The sequence below is a fragment of the Chelonia mydas genome, chromosome 6, assembly GCF_015237465.2.
Source record: "Chelonia mydas isolate rCheMyd1 chromosome 6, rCheMyd1.pri.v2, whole genome shotgun sequence".
NCBI lineage: Eukaryota > Metazoa > Chordata > Testudines > Cheloniidae > Chelonia > Chelonia mydas.
Window position 1 is genome coordinate 69,067,645 of NC_051246.2, and position 18,186 is coordinate 69,085,830.

Below are 18,186 nucleotides of genomic sequence, written 5' to 3' on the forward strand. Positions count from 1 at the left end.
TAAACAACAAGTGGGCAGCATTATCTCCTGCAAAATGTAACCAGACTTGTTTGTCTGAATGATTAGCTGAACAAAAGTACGACTGAGTGAACTCGTAGGCTCTAAAGTTTTACATTGTTTTATTTTTGAATGCAGTTATTTTTTGTACCTAATTCTACATTTGTAAATTCAACTTTCATGATTAAGATATTGCATTACAGTACTTGTATGAGGTGAATTGAAAAATACTTTTTTTTTTTTTTTTACAGCACAAATATTTCATCAAAAATAAATATACGGTGAGCACTGTAGACTTTGTATTCTGTGTTGTAATTGAAATCAATATATTTGAAAATATAGAAAAATCCAAAAATATTTAAATAAATGGTATTCTTTTATTGTTTAACAGAGCGATTAATCGTGATTAATTTTTTTAATGCTTGACAGCCCTACTTTATATACTTCCATTCTGTCCACAGTTTTCATGCAGTGTATTGTAAATGCTGTTGTTTAGGTCCTTGCTGCTGAAACTATATGACAGTCAATAGTACAGTGTATATTCCCCACTCCACAGCCTCCTTGGCGTAGCATACAGAACACATGGCAAATAGATGCTTATGGAAATGGGATTACTTATCTTGCAGAATGACAACAGTGAGAGACGACGCCATGATAATAGTGAGCGAAGGCGCAATGACAACCCTGAATCAGAGACTAATGGGCAGCCACAGAATAGCATGCAGCAAGTGGTGGAACAGGATGAAGAAGATGAGGAGTTGACATTGAAATATGGGGCAAAGCATGTGATTATGCTCTTTGCACCTGTCACACTTTGCATGGTGGTAGTTGTTGCAACCATCAAGTCTGTCAGCTTTTATACACGCAAGGATGGACAGCTGTATGTATCAAATCTTCTAATTTTTTTTTTTTATTGTCTTTGTTGGTTTGGATCTGCTGGGGATCCTTTCCTTTACTATGTGTCTGCGCATCTTCAAGTGCCTATGTTATACAATGAACTTTCTTCTAACCCAAGCCCTGGTTTGATGCTGGTCCTTCTGGAGTCCAGCAGCCCTACTTTCAACATTGTTCCCAGCTCCTGTCAGCCTGGAGACTGATCCAGACTGGTTTTTCCTATCAGATCAACCCAATTTTTCTTGTGCTTGCGTAAGTTAAAGGACTTACCACGATGAAACCGGAAGTTTCTCTTTGCAGCTTTGCCAATAGTTTCAAGTCTCCCTTGTAGAAGCATCTCTCTCAAGATAATTTGTTCACCATTGCTTTCGTCTGAATCTTGGCCTTTAACTGAATAGTTTGTGCCTCTTGTGTGATGTTTACGTGATATGGACTTAATTCTGAGCACAGGCCATGAAAGTTGCACTCCATTAAAAATTAAAGCTTCCTTAGTGGTGAAAAATGAGAGCTTAATGAACATCCATATGTATGCAGGGTTCGGGTTTGTTTATGTTGCTTGTTGACAAAGAAATAAATACATTATCAAGAGCTGTCGAGAAATTTTCCAACTAAATTTTTCAATTTCAACAGATCTGCATTGTCCAATGGAGAAACATTTTGTGGAAACATGTTGAATTTAACAAAAACGCATTTTTGGAGGAAAAAAACTGACACACAACTTTTTGATAATGTCAGAACATGTTTGGTTTGTGGCTTCAAAATAAATATTGCAAAAAAATTCAATTTTTTAAAATATTAAGATCAGAATGAAACATTGATCTGAAATTACTGTTTTTGAATTACATTGATTTAGGAAGTCTTAAAATTTTGGTTTTATTCTGTTTTGGGAACAGGTGTTTTTTAAACTCGTGGAATTTCCCACAGAACAGAAAATCTAATTCCTCCCCTGCACTACTCATTTTTATCTTCAGGTTGCATTTTATTGAATATCCACTAGATGGTGTATGTACAAAGGCCCAAATGTATTTAGTGTGACCTAATTCACATTTACTTGCATGCTGTAAATCAGAAGTTCTCAAACTTCATTGCATGCGACCCCCTTCTGACAACAAAAATTACTACGCGACCCCAGGAGTTGGGACTGAAACCGGAGCCTGCCCGAACCCCACTGCCCTGGGTGGGGGGACCAAAGCTGAAGCCCAAGGGCTCAGCCCCAGGTGGGGGGCCTGTAACCTGAGCCCTACCACACAAGTCTGAAGCCTGAGGGCTTTGGCCCTGGGTCCCAGCAAGTCTAACGCCAGCCCTGGTGATCCCATTAAAATGGGGTCACAACCCACTTTGGGGTCACAACCTACAGTTTGAGAACTACTGCTATAAATAAAATAGTTTTTAAATGTTGGTTGCTCTCTTACTAAGCAGAAAATAACTCTCACTTTTGTAACTTTGATTTGAAAGATAAGTACTGAGATGTCAAGAGAGAAATTGGCTTTAAATATCTACCTATTGATCCTGAGCTTTTATCTAGAAAACTTTTATGTGGAATATGTATTGGAATTTCATTTCTTTTTTTGGTCTGTATTGTAGTATCTACACTCCGTTCACTGAAGACACAGACACCGTGGGACAGAGAGCTCTGAACTCTATTCTCAATGCTGCCATCATGATCAGTGTCATCATTGTCATGACCATACTCCTTGTTGTGCTTTACAAATACAGGTGCTATAAGGTGAGCACAAATGTTAACCTTGGTAATTAGTTCTGCTAACCTTCTTTTATTTACTGAAATGTATTATCAGGGAAAGAGCAATCATGATTAACTAAACTGGCAGCATCAGTTGCGGATGTTCACTGCTTTAGTTTTTGGAGCCTTGTTCCCCATATTGTGGGGGGGAATGGACAATTTATTTGATCAGATAGTACATAGTCTTTCATGGAGTAAAAGTGGACAAGGCATGATCTTGGCATTGCCAATAATAAAATGCACTTCAACAGCAATGTTTTTGTGTGACAGTATGTCACCTGAGATCAGGACTCAAAAATACATAATGGTATTATTGATGGGAGCTCAAACTTAATCTAGATGAGGGTCGCATCAACTTGCTAGAACTTACAGTCTCCATATGTCAAAGCTCCATGTTAAAGCTGTGGGTGTGGGCTACTTTTGGCCCAGTGATTGTGTTTTTTTCTTTAATGCTTAATAAAGCAGGATGTGGAATAACAAAATGATATACTGTCTTCTTTAGTCAGACCCTTGAATATCTGTGTTTTACAGTCACATAATTTGCTATCAAACTTGCCTCAAAATTTAGTTCCAGCTTCTTAGATTTTTGAGGGAAGTTTCTAACCTGCATGGATGCAATGAAAAAAAGCCTTTTGAAAATGTCACCACATTGTGATGGATGCAGTGACATCTGCCTGAGTCTGCAGACACTCCGGAACAAGATTTATGAGGTGTTAACTTCCCCATTTATCACAATGGGGTATTGAATCAATACCCCAAACAATGATAGTTTAAAATAGATATTTAAATTATTTCTCTGCTGATATTTTAGTAGAACTGGCCAACTGATGTGCTTAAACTCGCAATCCCAAACTGTCTTTTGGGCCTCTCCAGATGCCAGAAGCCTCACCTGTGCTTACCAAGCTGCCAAAACCTCTAGCTTCCCCTTGGCCATTTCTACAGTGCAGTTGTGCACTGTCATTACAAAGATCTTTGGCACATCAGAAAGTGAATATGTAAACTGCATAAAACTAAATTTAATGACAAAATAAATATTGGAGCTTTGGTAGTGATTGTATTTATTTTCATGTTTACTTCATGAAAAATGTTGAACTTTTGAATTTTAATGAAGCTAACACAATATCTCCAAGCGTTGCACTGAAGTGCTGAAAAATCCAGGCACCCAGTTGCTGAATATAAATCTAATTTTCTGCTGGGTATGTAGAGAATCACTGTTGGTTTACATTTTAGTGAACAGAAACAAACTTCTAGCAAAAAAATATTTGACATCCCAGGTGGTGGCAGTATGCTATCTACTTTGCTCATTTGTAGTGCCTTTCATTCAGGCATTATGTCTGGGAAAATGCCTTTGAGGTAGGGAAAGTATTGTCCCAATTTTCCAACTGGAGAAATTGAGGCCCAAATGTGAAGTGTCTTACATGAGGTTACAGAGCAAATCAATAGTAGAGCTGGTCGTGATTTCAGATTCTGACTCTAACCACCAGAAATCAAGCCTTCTCAGCTTGTCTGAGTAGCTTCTCTTATTCTTTCATGTATTTCTATTTTTGCCTTAATTCCCCCATATTTTTAGTCTGTCTAAGCAAATTCTTTTACTGCCAGAGCTCCAGATTTAATTCCTTGTATTTTGCAAACCGTGGCGAGTCCCTTTTATTCAGGTTTTTAGCAGGCAAGCTGACTCTGTACCAACAAATCAGTTAGGAGTCATTGTCAGGTGAGACGTGGGAATGTTTTAATCAGAAGTCTAGAAACTTGCCATGACATGTTATGAAATATGTTGGATAACACTTGTCTTTCACATGTCGTGTGTTGAGAAACTTCTATGAGAAAAGGACAGGTGGTTTTGAAAACGATTTAATATTTGAAAAGCCATGTAATGTGAAGAACACACATTACTGGCGTGGAAAGTGGTGTGATACACCAAATTGTTTCAGTTAGGTATCAGTGAGGCTACTCACGGTAGTTAAGCACTTGTAAGTATTGCAGGATTGGGGCCTTAGAGCAGTGGCTCTCAACCTTTCCAGACTACTGTATCCCCTTCAGGAGTCTGATTTGTCTTGCATACCCCCAAGTTTCACCTCACTTAAAAACTACTTGCTTACAAAATCAGACATTAAAAATACAAAAGTGTCTCAGTGCACTATTACTGAAAAATTGCTTGCTTTCTCCTTTTTACCATATAATTATAAAATAAATCAATTGGAATATAAGTATTATACTTACATTTCAGTGTATAGTATATAGGGCAGTATAAACAAGTCATTGTATGAAATTTTAGTTTGTACTGACTTCACTAGTGCTTTTTATGTAGCCTGTTGTAAAACTAGGCAAATATCTAGGTTAACTGATGTACCCCCTAGAAGACCTCTGTGTACCACTGGTTGAGAACCACTCCCTTAGTTATGCACTTTTTGGCATTTGTTCAGTAGAGCAGACCTGCTCTTTGCTAGAATGGGACATTAGTATTCAGGCACACTGGACCTCCAGGTCTCTTCTCTTCCTAGGCAGTAGGACAGTTTTCTTTGGGGTTTTCTTATTGCTAATGTGTCTTTCATTTAACCATAAAGTTATGTCATCTTGTCCATCAAAGTGACCTGAAAAGATTTTGTTTTTAAAAACAAAATCCAGTCTTTCACTCTTATCTGTAGCCTTACACATTATTTGTAAAGCTGATCCCCAACTTCAGAGTTCTTCTCCTTGTAACAGTTGTTGGTGACAGAAATTTGACGTCTTCCCTGCCAACAGCATTTAAAAACCGAATGTTTAATGCAAAGGAGAAAGCTGCGCATCCTTTATTTTTTGAGACGGCTCTATCAGATATAGAGAGAGGCTAACCTGTGAGGTTACCCTGGCTTGCCAACAAGTCTTGTTACATTGAGGTTTTTTTGTAAACTGGGATACATCATGAAGGATGGCCCAGAGGAAGAGACAGAAAGTGGAAGAGATCCTGCAGAGGACTCTGAACACACTTAAGAAAATACATTTAAAACCTATATGAAACTTGACTCTCTTTTGTTTGTTAGAAGGTTGTTGCTGTTTCATGTAAGTAAAATAAATACTAGTGAAACAGAAATAATCTCTACAAGGTAAAACATTAAATTTCATAAGTTTTTATTGTTTTTAAAAATGTTTAAAATCCAATATAAACCATTCGCAAGGAGGGAAATAAGGAGAAAAAAACAAAACTCCAGATCAGAAAGATTGAGTTCTCTTGGATGTATAGTTGTTTTGAATAGTAAATTCTGCTCTGAATCTGGCTTCAACACAGGTAGGATTCCTTGTGCCATTTTAACCAGTTCAAGCAAGTACTAAATTACTGCCTCTGACTTCTTTATCTACAAAGAACTTTAAACTAGTTGTGGGGTCCATGTCTTAGCTTGTGTGTGAGGTTCCTTGTCTAGAAGAAAAAATATTTCTTTATATTTCATGTTTTTCATACCCCATTGCACCTCAAAGGTGCTCTTCTTAAGGCCAGAACTTGCCCAAAGTCTTTAACAGGTTGGAGTTTTTGACTTACAATTCTAGGAATCTGTTTTTCTGAAGAGACTGTCCGTTCCCCTCCTTCACTTGTTTTTGAAAGATCTCTTCTATTGCTTTTTTCCCTGGGTTTTGGATGATTTTCTACCAGTTTGATGTAGCATTTCAGAGCTTTGTTTTTTGTAATCGGGTACTTAGGAAATCTAGCATTTTGTCGTCTTGCAGCCTGTCAGTTCAGACATGATCATAGTTATAGGGCTTTCCAAATTCTCTTCAATCTTTGTTTTTAGTCTGGGACATTAGTATGAAGGACTTGTCCCAAAGTATGCTCACTCCTTAAAACAAGGTTTGATGATATTTTCTAATGTAATTTTTTTTTGTAAAATTCATGTATGTCTTGCTAGACTTTAATCTCAAAACACTGTTGTCATCTTGATATACATGGTGATGTATTTTGCTATCAAATTGTGTGATGTGTATAGATCACACTATTAGGTGTGTTAGTATTTGCTCTTCATATGCAATAAAAAGGTGCTTACATTCATTAATTCCTTACGTGATGCCTTATGCTAATTCTAGTTGATTTTAATATGCTAGAATTCATAAATATAACACTTTAACGTTGAACTTCATCCATAAGGTTACACATACATTCTGCTAATGATTTGGAAACTGGGCTGTTCATTTCTTTAAATAATAGAAAAATTAATAGATGTTTTCCATGTATTTTACAATGCAGTATTTTCTGCTTTGACATCAAGCCAACTTTATCAAAGTGCTGTAAGTTAATATGCTAAAAATACTTTGCACTTGTAGAGCACCTTTTATTCAAGGATTCCAAAGCAACTTACAGTGGTTGGTTAAGTAGTGCCCCATTTTATAGATGAGTAAACTCAGGCACAGAAGTCAAGGGACTAGCCAAAAATCAATGTATCAGTATAGAGTATGGTATGGAGCCAAAGACTTCTGAATCTCATTCCCTTGCTCTAACCACAAGATATTAATATGGCTGGGGGCTGTAAGTGGTACTCTGAAAACTGGCTCAGATATTACTATATCTTCTGCTTATGAAATTGAACCTTAAAAAGGCATTTTTGATAAAGATGTAATTAACTTTAAAATGTCCAGTTTGAAATGGAGATGTTTATTGATGTGTCTTTCTCTTTCAGGTGATCCATGGCTGGCTTATCATTTCTTCTCTATTGCTGCTTTTCTTTTTCTCATTCATCTACTTGGGGTAAGTCTACAAGAGTTTCAACTTCAGAATTTGCCTTCCAGCCAATCTTTGTCTCTTCACCATAAGCATACGTAAACAGTTGTCCTCATGTCACCATGGTAATTGGTGGGTCAGCCATGCAAAGGGTATTTATTTGGGAACAGTCTCAAAGACTTAATCTACTGAAAGGAATCTGTTCTGTCACCGATACACACTTCTATTATATCTAATGGAAGTTATGCACTTGCATCTACAGCAGAATAGACCCATGTTTCAAGGCTTTGTACTTGTCTTGTAAGTCAAATCCTGAAGCAGCACTTCACCACCTCATCAGGAATGGCCGTTCAGCAAGCTCAAGCACTGATTTTTCACAGGCCAGTGGAAGTTACCTATGACTTGGAGAAAATACACTTGTTCCCTGCGAGGTAGTTTTTCCATTCATTGTATTCAGTAATCTCTCATATCTGATTGAGAAACATAGCTCCATCCTCAAGGGAGATTTTTACTTTCTAGGAATGGTGGGCAGCTATAATGGTGATGCAGACCCCAAACACTCTATTACAGTCAGCATGCATTTCTTACCCCTGAGTTAGCACTATGATTTCATCTAATAGGACAAAAATGAATGAAGAACCCCAGGCTTATATTCCTGGAGAGCCGTCATAACTTTAAATTTCTTAGATATATTTATTTCACAGAATATTTTGTTCTCTTCAGTTTAAAAAAATCAGTTCATTAGGGCCTAGGACAATGTCTGATCAGCTGAAGCATTCACACTACATCCTCCTTCCCTTGCGTGGTTGACACAATGGTGCTATGTGTCTAGTTGACATTCCATGCAGGTAGCTAACAGAGCCATTTGTGTGCCAGGAAATTATTTTTTTGAAATTTTACTTACAAAATGGAGGACCATCTGTAGGTTAATCAAGGTAACTACTTTGCATTGATGTCCTGTGCTGACAGCTTTTTGATCTGTGACTGAGAAGGAAAGGAGGGTCAGTGGAGGATTGTACTGCAGAAAACTGAATTAGTAAACCTGAAATAGTTTAAATGAAACACACCCTGTAAAACTAGCTTTTCCTCAAAAAGCAAACTGTTTCTTTGAGTCATTGTCAGATCTAATTAAGATCTAATAAAAGAACAACTTCGTTTGTTAAAATACATGGAGTGTAGAGTTTTAAAATCTAATTCTCAAGTTTGCCTTCTTTGTTTTTTGCCATTGCTTTAGGGAAACAGTTGCCTGTTTTCTTTATCTAATCTCCTTTTCTTAAATGTTTTAGTGAGGTTTTTAAAACCTATAACGTTGCCATGGACTACATCACCCTTGCGCTCATGATCTGGAACTTCGGTGTGGTGGGAATGATCTGCATTCACTGGAAAGGCCCGCTCCGGCTCCAGCAAGCATATCTCATTATGATCAGTGCTCTCATGGCGCTGGTATTCATTAAATACCTTCCTGAATGGACTGCATGGCTTATCCTAGCTGTGATTTCAGTATATGGTAAGATCCTGAAAAAAGCATAATACCAGCAATGATGATGGCATGCCCTCTTCCTACTTTCACTTCTTCCATCTGTTTGATCAGACATAAAACCCAGGGTCCAAACACAGGCAGGGCAAGGGTTTTACTGCAATGTCTTACTCAAATTCCAGGGACCAGATTGTGTTCCCTTACATCTAACCCATGGGTAAGTCCCCCTCAAATGGCTGTTACCTCTGAGTGCCCCTGCAATACTGTCTCTGTCCACATACCCTGGACCTTATGAGGGGCCCGCTCCAGGTCTGCAGGAAGTGCAGATGGGATTGGAATTGGGGTAGTACAAGGGAGGAGAGGATAGGCATGTGACCCATATTGTAGTTCTCCTCCTGGTCTCATTGAAAATAACTCTTGTGTCTCCCACTCCCTTAAGGGCCCTTGGGAGCTATTGCATTTCCAGAGTGAAGCAGTTCCTTGGGAGGCTGGAGCCACATCCTGGGTACAAGGGCTTGACGTGGGTAGCTGTGGCCTCCCTAGGGTCTTCCAGATACCAAGGGGGCCAATCCATCCCCTGACAAGAAGGGGGTAATCTCAGAAATTCCTCTAGGAGTTTTCCTTAGGGAAAAGTCCCTTCACACAGGAGGATCTAGTCATGGCATGGTTAAACACTCTCCCACAGTTCAAATTGCTATAGTAGTCATTTCCTTTTCTAGATTATCACATTCTGTTTCATCCCAGAGAAGGCTGCAATAAACTATATCTAGAGATCACATAACCTGTCTCAGACAGTTATCATACACTTTTAAAGGGCACTGAAACCCTTCAGTAGGAATGGTACTCTGTATTTTATGCTATTCATGATCTTGCTATAAGGGCAGATGTGTCTCAAAGACTGATTTGGTTTACATAATAGGCCAGAATATCTAAGGTTACGTCTACATGACAAGCTAGGCGTATGATTTCCCCTGCTTGTGTACACATGCTCACGCTAGCTTGATGAGAGCTAGCGCGAGTATAAGTAGCAATGAAGCGGTGGTAGCATGGATCGTGGCAACAGAGGCTGAGCTGTGCCGAGTACCTAACCCCTGGTTTTGGGTGTGTTTGTACTTGGCGTGGCTCAGCCATACCTCCGCTAGCCATGCTACACTGCTATTGATACTCACGTGACCAAGACAAGAGCTAACGCAAGCATGTGTTTGTGTATAATCTAGCTCCTAGTGTATAATCGAAATTTCTTATAGCAAAGAGGAGGATCAATGCAAACTTGCTCATAAAGAATTTGAATTAATTCGGAAACACAGAAATGAATTTTAATTGCAGATGAACACAGAGTCTGAAATTCCTTGATAGCGGGAAAGGTGAGGGTCTGGTTTGTTTTTTTTCTCCATATTTGTAGAAATACAGGATTAATCAGACTTGATTGGCCCTTTGTCCATCTTGGGCCAGTATTGTCCTTAGGTATCTGATGCCTCAGAAAAAGGTGAAAATGTTCCTTATGCGCATAGCACTAGCTGGTTGACCCAGGTTATGAATGAGGTGGGGAGAGTCTTCCTTGGCTTTCATAGGTCAACTGCTTATTAGGCCCTTGTATCACAGCTGGCATGAACCCAAGGGTTAGTAGTCATAAGATTTTATTTATTTCACTTTGAACAATGTAGATGTTTAGACAAGACTGTCCCATCCATGTGAAATACACTCCATAACAATAACAAACAGCAGCAATTCCTGTCCAATATAAAATAGGCAGTTACCCAATAATAATAATAATCCCCACCCCTCGGATTCCCCAAAGAAACCCCACACTCGGAGCACCTTATCCTTCCCTGAGTGCTAGCCCAAGGAACACAGGCTTCACAGCGTGACCTGAAGGTCACCACATTTGGACTATTTTCAACCTGGTAGGGGTGAATTCCACAGTTATCAGATTCTTATCTCATTCTTTTTTGAACCCGGTTGTACTTTTGACCTTCACAACATCCCATAACAATGAGTTCCAAAGGATGACTGCATTGTGTGAAGAAGTACTTCCTTATGTTTGTTTTAAAACTGCTGCCTGTTAATTTCATTGGGTGCCCCTGGTTCTTGTGTTATGTGAAGGGGTGAATAACACTTCCCTATTCACTTTCTCCACACCAGTCATGATTTTATAGACCTCTGTCATATCCCTCCTTACTCTTCTCTTCTGTAAAGTGAACAGTCCCAGTCTTTTTAATCTCTCCTCGTATGGAAGCTGTTCCATACCTCTCATCATTGTTTTTGCCCTTCTCTGTACCTTTTTCAATTCTAATATATCTTTTTTGAGATGGGGTGATCAGAAATGCACACAGTATTCAAGGTGTGGGCATACTATGGATTTAGATAGCGGCATTATGATATTTTGTCATCTTATCGATCCCTTTGCTAATGGTTCTTATCACTTTGTGTGTATAGTTGGGATTATTTTTTCCATTGTGCATTACTTTGCTCTTAGCAACATTGAATTTTATCTGCCATTTTGTTGCTCAGTCACCCAGTTTAGATAGATCCCTTTGTAACTCTTCTCAATCAGCTTTGGATTTAACTATCTTCAGTAATTTTATATCATATCCTCTTTTCCAGATCATATATGAATAAGTTGGATAGCACAGGTCCCAGCATAGATCCTTGGGTGACCCGGTGTTTACTTCTCTCCATTGTGAAAACTTATAATTTATTCCTACCCTTTGTTTCCTATTTTTTAACCAGTTACTGAAAAATGAGAGGACCTTCCCTCTTATCCCATGACTTCTTATTTTGCTTAAGAGCCTTTGGTGAGGGAACTTATTAAAGGCTTTCTGAAAGTCCACAAGTACTCCTTTTCTTTTTGCGGATACAGTCTAACACGGCTGCTACTCTGAAACCTGAAAGTCCATGTACACTAATCAACAGAATCACCCTTGTCCGCATGCTTTGAACTCCCTCAAATAATTCTAATATTTTGGTTAGGCATGATTTCCCTTTACAGAAGCTGTGTTGACGCTTCCCCAACAAATCAAGTTCATCTAGGTGTCTGATAATTCTGTTTTTCATTTTAGTTTCAAACAATTGGCCTTGTGCTGAAGTTAGGCTTAATGGCATGTCATTGCCAGGATCACCCCTGGAGTTGTTTTTTTTTTTTTAAATTGGCGTTACATTAGCTATCTTCCAGTCATCTGGTATAGAAGCTGATTTAAGCAATAGGTTACATACCACAGGTAGTAGTTCTGCAATTTCATATTTGAGTTCCTTCAGAACTCTTGGGTGAATACATTCTGGTCCTGGTGACTTACTACTACTTAATTTATCAGTTTGTTCCAAAACCTCTTCTATTGACACCTCAGACTAGGACAGTTACTCAGATTTGTCACCTAAAAAAGAATGGCTCAGGTATGGGAATCTCCTTCATGTCCTCTGCAGTGAAAACTGGTGCAAAGAATTGATTTAGCTTCTCTGCAACGGCCTTGTCTTCCTGAAGTGCTGCTTTGGCACCTTGATCGTCCAGTGGCTGCACTGATTTTTCTGTCAGGCTTCCTGCTTCTGCTGCTTTTCAAAAAAACTTGTGCTGTTAGTTTTTATGTCTTTTTGGTAGTTGCTCTTAAAATTCTTTTTTGGCCTGCATAATTATATTTTTACACTTGACTTGCCAGAGTTAATGTTCCTTTCTGTTTTCAGTAGGATGTGTCTTCCAATTTTAAAGGATGTCTCTAAACCACCTCTTTTATTCTGCTGTTTAGCCATGGTGACTTTTTTTTTTGGTCCTCTTTCAGTTTGTTTGGTTTTTTTTATTTGGGGTATACATTTAGTTTGAGTCTCTATTCTGACGTTTCAAATTTCCATGCTGTTTGCAGACATTTCACTCTTGTGACTGTTCCTTTTAATTTCCGTTTAACTAGCTTCCTCATTTTTGTGTAATTCCCCTTCTTTGAAGTTAAAAGCTACTGTGATGGGTTTCTTTCCCCCCCCCCCCCCCCCCCCCCCCCCCCCCGAGGATGTTAACTTCAATTACATTATGATGGCTGTTACGGAGCAGTTCAGCTATATTCACCTCTTGGACTAGATCTTGTGCTCTACTTAGGACTAAATCAAGAATTGCCCCTCCCCTTGAGGGTTCTAGGACTAACTGCTCCAAGAAGCAGTCAATGATGTCCAGAGATTTTATCTCTGCATCCCATCCCAAGGTGATGTGTTCCCAGTCAATATGGGGATAGTTGAAATCCCCCATTATTATTGGCTTTTCTTTTTATGTAGCCTTCATAATCTCCCTGAGCATAATACAATGCCCATCCTGGTCAAGTGGTCGGTAGTGTATTCCTACAGCTATACTCTTATGACCACCTTTATTGATATGTCTGGTTCAGTGACTTCCTTTGATTTTATATTTACTTCTTTTAGTTTCATTCATTGTCCCATGTACAAGAACCAGAGGACTTGATGAAAAAGGGGGCTGCTCATATTTCATTATGCTGCTCATCACTTTGAATACCTCAGTCAAATCCTTGCAAATACTCCTTTTTTCCAAGTTTAATAATCCTAGTTTTTTCAAACTCTCCATATATAAATATTCACGCTTTCTCTTGTTCAAGGGGGAGCAGGCAGGTTGGCAGCCTGTGTGAGACTTGCACATTCTATAAAATACCTCTGTACGCTCCACTTACCTGTTCTCTTAAATTGTAATGTTACTTTAGAGAATCCAAACGACTGTTCCAAAGCTGGGGCTATAGCACCAACCCTGTGAGTCTGTCACTGGCTCCTCAAGGGGCAATCATATCAGGAGTACGAATAGCAATTGCTGCCCTGCTATACATATGCCACTCCTTGGAACTTCAAGTAAATACAGGAGTGTCCACTTTAACACCCATAATGACTATAGATATTATTAGAGCGGTCGTAGACTCATGTGTAGCCACAGTACGGATTCTTCGCAAAGAGAGCTTGGTAGCCAATCTGTCTCGGTCCTCAGATGGCAGTCTGGTCTTGCTTTGTACTTCTAGGCCACATGGCTTCATGCGTCCATGTGACCCCTTTCGCCAGGCTTCACCTATGCAGGCTCCAAGTTTGGCTGCGTGAGGTCTGTCCCAAAGAGATTCCTTGGATAAGAGAGTCGCGCTTCCTCCCAGTGTCTGGACATCTCTCAGCTGATGGGAATAGAGAGAGAGTGTTTGTGTGTGATGGGGTTTCCCTTTGCTTCTGCCCCACCCACAAAGACACTCGTGACAGATGTGTCCCTCTGAGGCTGGGGTGGCATACCTGGGTGACCAGATAGCTCAGGGCTCCTGGACTTCTTAAAAGTGCATACACCAGGTCAACCGATTCAAGCTTCAAGCAGTCCACAAAGCATGCAAACAATTCCTCCCCTTCATTCAATCCATTCGGGTCCAGGTAAGATCAGACAGTGTGACCACTGCTTAGTATATAAACACACAGAGAGGATCAAGGTTTGTATCACTCTGCAGAGAGGTGGTACACCTCTGAAACTGGTGCATCCAGCACCAGATCATCCTCTGCAGTGCATCTGCCTGGGATAATGAATTCCCTAGCAGATAGCCTCAGCAGGCATTTTCACGAGTGGGAGCTCTACCTATCTGTCACCCAATGAATCTTTTCCCATTGGGGATCCCCATCTTCCAACTTTTTGCAACCCAGGACAACAGAAGGTGCTCAACTTATTGCTCTCTGGATGCTCACAGAACTGCTTCAGAGAGGATGCATTCCTTATGCACTGGTCAGACCTGTAGATGTACACCTTCCTAGAAGATCTCCATGACTATTTGTCTCCATATCTGAGAGGATGAAGGGAGAGGCTATGTCTTTCCAGGGACTCACAGCTGGAAATCCATTCTGAATCTTTCTCTGCTATGAGAGGGCAGTAGCCCCTCCTTCCCAGTCTGTCAGGGCTCACTCTACCAGAGTGCAAGCTGCCTCGGTGGCATCCTTTCAAGGAGTCCCACTCTTGGAAACCTATAGACTGGCAGATTGGCTCTATTGGCATGTTACCAGGCACTATTCCCTGATTCAAGCCTCAGCTGAGGGTGCTTCCTTCGTTTCTGCAATCCTGCTAACTGTGGTGCAAAGCATGGGTGGCGGTTGAAGCTTCCCCTTGGGGAGGCTCGCCCCCAGCCCTGCCTCTTTCCTCCAAGGCCACACCCCCGCTTGCTGCTCTCAGCCCCCCCACAGCCCTGACCAGGGGGTGGGGGGGGTGGGGGTTGGGGCTCAGTCAGAGCTATGAGGATGGGGGCTAAGAGCTCGTCCCCAGCCGGAGTCAAGCTCTCAGCCTTGGCTGGTACTGCACACAGCTCTTGGCTCTGGCTGGGGCTGAGAGTCTGGACCCCTTCCCCCATTCTGCCCCTTCCACCTGCAGCCCTGCCCCCACTCTGCCTCTTCTCTCCCCCCGCGAGGCCCTGCCCCCACTCACTGCTTCACCCCTTCTCCTTCTCCCTGTTGTGGCTGTGAGACCGAAAAAGGTCTGTGCCCCTGCCCTGACCCCAGGGCTGTGGTGGGGTGGGGCAATTTTTCTGGGGGCCCCAAATCCACCATTTCTCCTACCCCAGTGGCGTGAGGTTTGGGGAGGCTTAGCCTCCCACAGCCTCCGTTGCGCACCGCCCATGGTGCAAAGCTCTTCCTCGCACTTGCCTTCTCAATAGGCATTGCTTGGGAGTCGCTCATAGTGAATACCCATAGAGACTAGCACTCGAAGAAAAGGAAGTTACTTACATTATAGTAACAGGAGTTCTTTGAAATGTGTGGTTCCTATGGGTATTCACAATCCACTTTCCTTCCCTTCTGCTTTGGATTCTCACGTGATTCACAGCAGAGTCGGAATTGGAGAGGCAGTTGGTTTGCCCCACCACTCACACCCTCTGTTTGCAGCGCGAGGAGACACAGTGCATTGGTGTGGACCAACAGACACTGCTATTGAAGAATTTCTGGTTGTGGGAGCAGTGAATAGCCATAGGGACCATGCATCTCAAAGGACTCCCATTATCATAAAGTGATTAACCTTTCTTTATTGATCTACCAGATGTTTTACAATGTGTGCGCAATGGACTGTTAGCAATCCAAACATCAACAATGTCATTAAGTTTCAGAGTTGTCCGTTTATTATAATTTTAGCAGAAACCTCAAGACTGAGTGCTTATCCCCGAGTGCTGAGGTGGATATTCCATAGGTATTGTGATGGAGTGCAGTGGGGCAGCAAGGGTGTGGAATGAGGAATTTGGAATGAAATCCTGCTTCAAATTTGAAGTTACACCCATCCCTGCCTACAAGGCAGGGAGAGGAATTCACAACCTCCCCAGTACACAAAGCTTCAGCTGCTTCCTGGTTTCCAAAATTGTCAGATGCTGCATTGTTTACTACCCAGTCATCAAAACCCCAAGCATGCCTCTACCAGCTTCTGTGATGAAACTACATGGTCTGAGTTTAAAAATATACAGCATGCTGAAAAACAACAGTTTGGGGACAGCATGAAAAACATTAAAAGTAATATTTCGTTAAAAGTAATGTCAGAATAGCTCCAGAGATATGTTAATTACTGTACAGGTGAGTCGCATCACACGCGTATTTAACTTACGCAAATTCAACTATACGCGCTCGGCAAAAAAAAAAAGAAACATAACAAGATACCTGTAAATAGTGCGGGCGATTCTGCTCACCATTCCACTCAATGAGCATATGCCCCAGAGTGAGCGTGAGATGGGAGATGTGAATCTGCTGTTCCCTCAGTCTGTCTCAGTTCCCGCGTGCCTCTCATAGTGTGAGCATCTCGCCGTGCTGAGTGTGATTCTAGTGTTTAAAGATACGTATTTTTCGTACAACATGGCCCCTAAACGCAAGCCAACTACTTCATCTGGTGCTCAACTGAAGAAACAGCGATCTGTTCCAACGCTGGAGGAAAAGCTGGCTGTGCTGGACTTACTGAGAGACGGTATGTCCGTCTCCAACGTAGCATGTAAATATGGCTGCAATGAATCTAGCATCTGTGCCATCAAGATTAGAGAGAGAGAAATTCATCAAGCTGTGGCATCAAGTGCTCCAATAACTGCTCAAGTGATGAGCCAGGTGCGTGATAAGACTTTAGTGAAGACTGAAAAGGCATTAAACTTATGGCTGGAAGACATGAACCGTAAACGTGTGCCTATCGATGCCAACATGTTGCAAGAAAAGGCTCTTAGCCTCTACGCGCTGTTGCAAACCTCCCGCCGAGGAGGGACAGTCTTCCGATGAGAAGAAATTCAAAGCCAGCCAAGGTTGGTTTAACAATTTTAGGAACCTCTTCAACCTCAAAAACGTGCAGACTACTGGTGAAGCTGCATCTGTCAATGAAGAATGATTTAATTTTTGAATACGATCCCTCTATGGAACACAGCCTCAAAATCACACGTTGTATTACGGACAATTTGAGACTGTATCAAGAAATGTATGAGCAGCTCAAGAAACAACAGCAACAGTTGCCAATCACCATGTTTTTTCAAGGAAAAACAACCAGCATCAGATGAGTCAACGCAATCAACTTCTCGAGCTGAACCAGAGCCAACCACTTCGTCTACGACTCGCTCCCCGTCACCCAAGCTCTCCATCACCTGGCTCGACATCAAGCCCCAGTGACCCCCTGTAATTAAAAATACAGTACTGTAAAATTATATTTTGCATATGTACTCTTATATACTGTGCATTACTGTGTGCATTATACATTTATACATATTACTGTACAGGGTTGTATACACAAAACCATGTACAGTATACTGTACTTTATGGGCGATTTAAGGGATTTTCAAGGGTAATTTTGACTATACACGATTTTAGCCTTACATGCTGACTTTAGAACCTAACCCCCGCGTAAGATGCAACTCCACTGTATTTGCATTCTTATTTAATTTATTAAAATTCCCAATATTTGAGTTTATCTGAATTTGCCATAATTTCCAGTTTCTTGGAGAAACCAGGGAGCCCTGCTGCAGGGTTTTAGTCCAGCTGCCCACAGAGTTATAAGCGTCTTTACTCCTAAAGTTCTTGGGAGTAGGGCTCTTCTCCCTGTGGAGCTCAGGTTGTGCCCTGATGACTGGAGCCAGCAGGGATGGCTCAGTGGTTTATGGCGCTGTTTTGGGACTCAGTTCCCTGGGTTCAATTCCACAGAGTTTCTGTGTGACCAAGGGCATGTCACTCAGCATGTGTGCCTAAATTCTCAGTCTGTGAAGCAGGAATAATAATACTGCCCTGCTTCATAGGGGTGGTGTGGGGATAAATACATTAAAGAAGCACTCAATTACTGCAGTGATGGCGGGGGGGAGGGGAGAGAGATCATGTAAGTACCTAAAATGGATGGAGGGCAACAGACCCTGGGGAACATGAAGGAACCAAAGAGAACCATGCACTTGCACATCATAGAAGTTA

The 18,186-nt window shown here is 41.1% G+C and overlaps 1 protein-coding gene across 7 annotated transcripts in view; it reads left to right on the plus strand.

The window, feature by feature from the left end:
* The window catches only part of PSEN1 (presenilin 1), a 53,731-nt gene that overhangs the window by 17,832 nt on the left and 17,713 nt on the right, over positions 1–18,186 (plus strand). For 4 of the 7 annotated variants that reach the window (XM_037900342.2, XM_037900343.2, XM_027818122.3 and 1 more), the window contains exons 3-7: positions 249–278; positions 624–877; positions 2,476–2,617; positions 7,276–7,343; positions 8,603–8,823. In XM_037900342.2, coding sequence (XP_037756270.1) covers positions 249–278; positions 624–877; positions 2,476–2,617; positions 7,276–7,343; positions 8,603–8,823 — 715 coding nt within the window. The remainder of the gene's footprint in view (positions 1–248; positions 279–623; positions 878–2,475; positions 2,618–7,275; positions 7,344–8,602; positions 8,824–18,186) is intronic. The other 3 variants (XM_043550220.1, XM_043550221.1, XM_037900341.2) reach the window with 1 other exon arrangement.